At 36.2% G+C, this 7,409-nt stretch overlaps 1 protein-coding gene across 1 annotated transcript; it reads right to left on the reverse strand.

Moving 5' to 3' along the window:
- Positions 1 to 603: 603 nt before the first annotated feature.
- LOC143585127 (histone H3.3a-like) lies at positions 604 to 1,642 on the reverse strand. Its single transcript, XM_077066986.1, has 4 exons — positions 1,325 to 1,642; positions 1,175 to 1,251; positions 990 to 1,080; positions 604 to 881 (listed from the first exon to the last, which is right to left on the reverse strand). The coding sequence occupies exons 1-4, from the start codon at positions 1,394 to 1,396 to the stop codon at positions 720 to 722; spliced, it is 402 nt and encodes a 133-aa protein (XP_076923101.1). The 5' UTR covers positions 1,397 to 1,642; the 3' UTR covers positions 604 to 719.
- Positions 1,643 to 7,409: the final 5,767 nt, after the last annotated feature.

A 7,409-nucleotide genomic window follows, 5' to 3' on the forward strand; every position in this document is an offset into this window, starting at 1 on the left:
ATTAGTTTTTAAAACCAAGGTCAAGTGAAAACTTGTAAGAATTCTAGGCAAGTTTAGCAACCTCACCTTGGACCACTCTCCAAGGAACAAACCATCATTCGTGTACATCACATGTGAAATTTTTGGGCGATCATTTGGTAGCGAAATTCCTTAAAAAAAACCATTCCCCAATGCCTCATGCACGGAGCATTTAGTCGTACCTTGGGATAATATAGGATGACAAAGGTTCTTCTTGCTTACCCATCATCCTTGTTTTTCTAGAATTACAATCAAACATCGAATCTCAATGGAAAGAACAACACTGATCTGTCATAGTTGACTTACGAACCAAAATATCTTTGCAGGTTCAACTAAATGGTAACGAATCTCACAGCCCTTTTGCCATTATTGCAACTTATGTTACGTTGTCAAAAAGAAAAGAACTAAACTATAAATGTGTTTTGTATTCATGACACTTGGTTTTATGCTAAGTACGTATCATTTTTAACAACGAGATTAATTAATAAATCTTTTACAAAAATACATCAAACATAAGATTATTATAAATACGGCAACAAAGATCAAATCCAGTTATATAAAACTTCAATCCATTCAGTACCACATCAATAAAATTCAAACACCATCACAAAAAGAAAGAAAAAGAAAAGTCTTTGTAATTAACTAGAGGAAATGCATATAAACTTGAAGCTAATAATCACTTTCGTTGTTAAGATATTAAACTAAGCGCGGATTCGAAGAGCCAACTGGATGTCTTTAACCATGATTGTGACCCTCTTGGCATGGATGGCACACAAGTTGGTATCCTCAAACAGACCCACCAGGTACGCTTCGGCCGCCTCCTGAAGCGCCAACACAGCATGGCTCTGGAACCTCAAGTCAGCCTACAACCATACGTAAATGCACCATCGATCAATTGAGTTCATAAGCAATAATATTGTAAGATGCATATGATTTATATATGGACGTCAGCTAGTAATAACAATATTCACCTTGTGATCCTGAGCAATTTCACGCACAAGCCTTTGGAAAGGCAATTTACGGATTAGGAGCTCGGTAGATTTCTGAAACTTGCGAATTTCACTGTACATGATCAATGAGTAAACATCAGGCTTTTTACAATCAGTCTGTTACATGGACATAAGGTTAATAATTAAAGAATAGATCATCGACTCACCGAAGTGCAACAGTTCCAGGACGATAACGATGAGGCTTCTTCACTCCTCCAGTTGTCGGTGCACTTTTCATACAAGCCTGCAGCCGAACAAAGGTTAAAAACCTGAATAAATGGTAACTTCATGCAGTAAACAATTAATATTATTAGTACCTTGCGAGCCAGTTTCTTTCTGGGAGCTTTTCCACCTGTAGACTTGCGAGCGGTTTGCTTCGTACGAGCCATTTCAAAAAGTATCAGCTAGTTTTGATCTAACAGAAACTTATTAAGACTCCTGAATCAGATATTGTAACAATGCAATTGGAAAGGAATATGTAGGCATATATATAGTCGGCTCTGGTGAAAAGTTTTCGGGTGTATTTTTTTCTGATTGGTTAAAAATATATGACGAGGATTGTGTTTCTTTAGGTTTCCTTTTTTAACACGTTGTGTATACGTTACTGTGTTTCTTTTCTTCTATTGTTATTTATTGTGATTTAGTATTTACTAAAATTAAATTTTATATATAAATAATTAAAATACCGTATATGTAAAAGTAAGGTTAATGAGGAAAACCCCTTTTTTTTAAAGAAAACAACCAGGACCTTTGGTCATGTTTGAGGACTTTGATTGGTTACAAACGTTTGACGAGGATCGACAATTCGTGTTTCTTTGGTGTGTTTAGTGTTAAGTAAAATAAAATTCTATTGTTCATAACTAAATATTCCTATTAATAAATATAATAAATACATTAACGGATTTTAAAATTTTTATAATTAGTTCAAGTTTATATCATCAAATAATTTCATTAAGTTCATTAATACCATAACATTACATATACTTATATAAAGTTGATATCAAATGTATCGATACATTGCAAGAAGAACAAAATTATATAGACAAATCCCATAACATAAATTAGACACCAACTAAGACAAGACCTCGATCTAACACAAAGGTTTGAGAAGAAAAAATTAAAGCCAGCATATATTGCCACCAAACGGGGTAGTGCAGTTGAAATGGATAGGCTCAAAGTAGTTACAGCTAACTGATAATGATAAAGTAAGTAAAAACAAAGAAACAAAGGCTTAACTGCAAAAAGGTATCCTAGTTCGTCTTCGCATGCCAAACTCAAGTTTTATGATCTAATTAAAAGGTAATGCAAACACAAGTTCTAAAATAGATGCAACATTATAGCAAACACTCAAAGAAACGAAAATACGAGTATGGATTAAATAATAGGGAATAAAATGTTCATATTATCGATACCGAATCAGCTAGCACTGAACCAAATTGGGTACCATTACCGATAAGACTTGATATGGAAAGTAATGGTACAGTCGCGTGAAGGTACTGTCATTCGATGATATACATTTTCATACGTCTTTTTTAACCTACATCTAGACGACTAGAAATTTTAACTTTGTAGGGTAAGTTTTTCATACTCAGAACACGTAGTATCTTCTGATTGGTCTTAAGTCCTTTTTTATGATTTTCCATGCCCAAAAAGCGGAGACTAAAGGCTTAAGCCGACTCCACCAACGTGACACAATCTAATTGATTAAATTTGTAGTGATTGATGTCCAAAGGTCAATATTTTTTTTTTAAATTACCTTTACTAGCTAGTGCAAGTAAGATGTCGAATCCATTTGAAATCAGTGGAAAATGTCAATCAAGTTCATTGTTTTTTTATGAATTAACTAAGGCGGATAGACGATGTTAAGTGATTTAACAAATCATATGTTTTAATAAAAACACAATTACTTTTTAGTTGTAAAACAATATGAGTGAAGTGTGACCACACTTCAGGCCCAGATAATGCAACGAACTATATAATTGTAACTCATATCTTATGGATAACCACATAGACATGGTTTGTTAATTAATTTTGATAAATAGTTACCAGACACAATAGTTTGGCTATGATGATCCACATAACTTAATCCGACGAATGGACACAACTGAACGCGATCTACCTAATTACCATTTTATTAGTATAGTGCTCTATATAAGTTAATGATCAAAGGTATATGGTTTAATGACTATAAGAACTTAATCATAAATGTTGATGAACACAAACCAATTGATTGATAAAAACATAAATCCCAGAAAAACAATTGTTTAATCAATTTAAATAAACGCAAAGCTGGAATAATCGAATGATTATATCAAAACTTAATCCGATCATAGACAAAAGTCACAAAAACCATTAGTTTATACAAACCCTACACCGGAGGTGGTCACGAGAGGATTAGCCTTGCCTTTACATCATGACGAATGTTGATTATTCTTGGTTAGCATGCATAAGTTCCTACAACTGTGTGTAAAACCCTATCAGCCGTCACCAATCTAAAACCTCGTAGGGCTGCCTCTTAATTTCCATGTTGTTGGGTCGCCACATGATTTCCTTTACGAGCCTCCCTAATTGCAATTTAACTCACATTTATAATTATAATTTAGTCCACCGATGTGCATGAACTTGTTTGGTGTGTCATACCTCAACCCACGGCGAAATATGTCTGGGCGCAACTTATAGCACAGTAGCTTGTAGGACACTATTAATATTAACGTGACAATAACTTATTATTTGAATTCATATAATCAAAGTACATCACAATATAAACAAAAACAATCCATTATACAAACTTGCTTTATATTTTATATCCTAGAGTAAACTAAATATCTTCTAAAACATCTAGATCTTCAACTAGCAAACCTGTAACACTTGTAAAAATAGAGTTTGATTAACATAAAGTTGAGTGAGCAATACACAAACTTAAATGTATTATTATATTGTAAAACAACCTATTCGTATGTAAATATAAACAATTACATCATTGATGATATATTGTAACATCCTGAAATTTCTAAAATAATATTAATTATATTATTTAATAATGGAGGGAAAGTTTACTCGGGTTATCGGGAAATAATTAAATAGAGAAGGAGTTGGTATGGGTCGGGCTAGTGTTGGGTAATGGATATGGGTTATGGACTTGGGGTATGAAGAAAGAGGGAAGGACCATTGGCCTAAGCCCATGATCTATAATTATATAAACCTTAAATCATCCAATTACCATTCATTTCTCATACTCCATACACCACCCAAAACACACACTTAGCTCTCTCTCATCCTACTCTTTCTCTCTCTAGCCGAAACCAAGAAGAAGAAGAAGGAGAATCGGTTTCAACCCGAGGTAAAATTAGTATGATATTGTAGAGGTCCAAAACCGTTAAATCTAGTTGCGAAACGATGAACCGACACTGTTAAACCGTTGAAGTCACGAGATCCGGGTGGAATCGGGTATAAACCGAACCTAAGATGAGCTTAGGGGTCACCTTAGCTCAGATCTGGATCGAACGGGACGAAAAACGGTGAAAACGATGCTGGAATACGTTTTTCCGGCCACCGCACGGTTTTCCGACGAAGGCGGCGCTGGAGTTGGCTGGTACGAGGATAAGGTAAATGTCAGAGAATGTTCTGACATTCTCTGACCTAAACCTAATTCGTTAGTGGAGGGGAGACGAACTAGCCTTAGTTCGTTATGCTAGTTCGTTAGGGGAAGATAATGAATTAGCCTTAATTTGTTATGTCAATTCGTTAAGTCAAGGATGACGAATGAACCCCCAATTCGTTAAGGGTCAATTCATTAAAGGACCAGTTCGTTAACAAGGTCCAATTCGTTATGGAAGATGACGAACTAGATTAACGAATAAGCTAAGGAAGGATAACGAATCAGAATGTGATTTGGATAGCGAATTAGAGTGTGACCTGATAACGAATTACACTTAATTCGTTATGGAAAATGAGATAATTACATTGTAGCCCTTGGACTTTGATAATTTATGAAAGATGCCTTTAAAGGATTCACGAGTAACGATTAACTAACCGGGTAACGATTCAATGAAGTAAAACCGGCTTAGACGCGTAAGACTAATTAAGTAGTAATGAGAATGGCTAGAGTAGTATTTGATATTCAATTATTAAACAGTTAGACGCGCACAGCTCGAGAAGGAATAACCAGTAGCAGAAGAAGTAACCAAGTTAAAGTGAGTTTCTAGCCCCATTTTATTGTTATATTTTCGGGGCTGTGTGCATACTCGATGTGAAGTGTGAATACACTTACCTTAAGTGGTAAGTGTATGCTATAGATGTTATACAAGTAGCTAATATATGATACTTGCCGGTGCGTGAACGATCTTTGGATATTGCACGTATCGCCAAGGATAGTGACTGTCAAGTGGTTATTAGTGTGTATGATTGTTGATGTGACTTGCTTATTATGTAAATAATATGCTGATAGGAAGTGGGTTATAGACAAGTAGAAGTGTAGTGTGATAGAAGTTGATAGGGGTCTAGTAATAGAGTTAGGGGCATAACGTGAGCACGTTGTAGAGTGAGTCTATGCGTGGCATAAAGTGGCATAAGTGGCAAAAAGTGGCACAAGTGGCATAAGTGGCATATGTGGCATAAAGTGGCACAAGTGGCATAAGTGGTTAAGTTGTAGGGGTAATTAAGTGGCTAAGCTGTAGGGGCAATTAAGCGGTTAAGCAGTAGCGGGTTAGACAGTGGGTTATGTGTCTTCGAATACGTATATGATGTATGTAGTGGTTGTATGATAAGTTGCTTGATTAACTAGAACTCACTCAGCGTAGCTGACTTTTAGTATGCACGCAGGTGAGCAGATTAACGAACTAGCATGAGGTTGGCACATGGCATGGATTGAACGGCTGGCATCTGAAGATGAAAGAAGAGATGTTTTAAATATAATGTTTTGTGTTTTGGTATCAAAGAAAAGATTTAATGTTTTGTAATGAATGATTTAAGTTGACGTTTCCGCGAAAGTTTTAATAAACTCTTATTTGGAGAACTGTGTTTATGAGTAAATCCGACGCTAAAGTAGGGCTACCAGGAACGGGGCCTTACAAGTTGGTATCAGAGCAAAGTTCGAGAGATTTAATTATCCTACATGCTTAGACTCGAACAGAGAATGTGATTTTAGTAAGAAAAGAAAGAAGATGCCAGTTCAAGATAGCCATGTGTCACTCAAGCAAGCTCAGTAACGGTAAAGTATGTTAAATAATGTATAAAGATTTTTCGCTTAATTATTAAAGGAAGGATATATGCTGGTTAGGGATAGGATTCCTTGATTGCTTGATTGATTAATTGTTTAAAAGTAGAAACTAGCACAAGTGAAATCATGAAGGGAAGTATGTATAACCTGAGGAGGAATGCAAATAGATAATTACACTTGATCAATATCATTAACTACTTACCTTACGAATCACGTGCTAGATAATTCCTAGAGTGATAACGTTTGTGTTTCCTTATAAATAAGATAGATGATCGCTACAAAAGAGGCGAGCGCGATGAGGACGTACTGGACGCTGTGGTAAGACACGTGTCAACCAGACACCCTTTTAAGGAATCTGTGGCAGAGCGATATACGAAAACAGCAGGACTCCAACTACAGAAAGTAATGAAGAATGATCACGCTTGGAGCTTGTAGTCAAATACCTAAGAGAGTTGCCAAATTGTCACCAAAGCATCAGAGGAAGCCCTTGGAAATACGGGACGGGACTTGGTACATCTAGAGCCTCATGGACAAGCTACCTTAATAGCTAAAACACATGATCACCGCTCGATGACTACAAGTCAGGAGTAAGAAGGATAACCCAGAAAGCAAAAGCGATCCAATAAAGTGTGCGAACATAAGAGGTATTCCTTTTGCAAAGAATAAGTTAGGTTTCGGGGACGAAACCTCTTTAAGTGGGGAAGACTTGTAACATCTTGAAACTTCCAAAATAATATTAATTATATTATTTAATAATGGAGGGAAAGTTTACTCGGGTTATCGGGAAATAATTAAATAGAGAAGGAGTTGGTATGGGTCGGGCTAGTGTTGGGTAATGGATATGGGTTATGGACTTGGGCTATGAAGGAAGAGGGAAGGACCATGGGCCTAAGCCCATGATCCACAATTATATAAACCTTAAATCACCTAATTCCCATTCATTTCTCATACTCCATACACCACCCAAAACACACACTTAGCTCTCTCTCATCCTACTCTTTCTCTCTCTAGCCGAAACCAAGAAGAAGAAGAAGGAGAATCGGTTTCAACCCGAGGTAAGATTAGTATGATATTGTAGAGGTCCAAAACCGTTAAATCTAGTTGCGAAACGATGAACCGACACCGTTAAACCGTTGAAGTCACGAGATCCGGGTGGAATCGGGTATAAACCGAACCTAAGATGA

This window comes from Bidens hawaiensis, unplaced genomic scaffold (assembly GCF_021521415.1).
Source record: "Bidens hawaiensis isolate Kalapana, Puna unplaced genomic scaffold, B.hawaiensis_p1.1 tig00033580_1, whole genome shotgun sequence".
In the NCBI taxonomy this organism is placed as follows: domain Eukaryota; kingdom Viridiplantae; phylum Streptophyta; class Magnoliopsida; order Asterales; family Asteraceae; genus Bidens; species Bidens hawaiensis.

Excerpts from the sequence above, each read along its gene's own strand:
- LOC143585127 (XM_077066986.1), bottom strand. The coding sequence starts at position 1,396 with ATGGCTCGTACGAAGCAAACCGCTCGCAAGTCTACAGGTGGAAAAGCT. Across the intron at positions 1,252-1,324 it reads GAAAGAAACTGGCTCGCAAG|GCTTGTATGAAAAGTGCACC; the intron begins GTACTAATAATA and ends GTTCGGCTGCAG. Across the intron at positions 1,081-1,174 it reads CCTGGAACTGTTGCACTTCG|TGAAATTCGCAAGTTTCAGA; the intron begins GTGAGTCGATGA and ends GATCATGTACAG.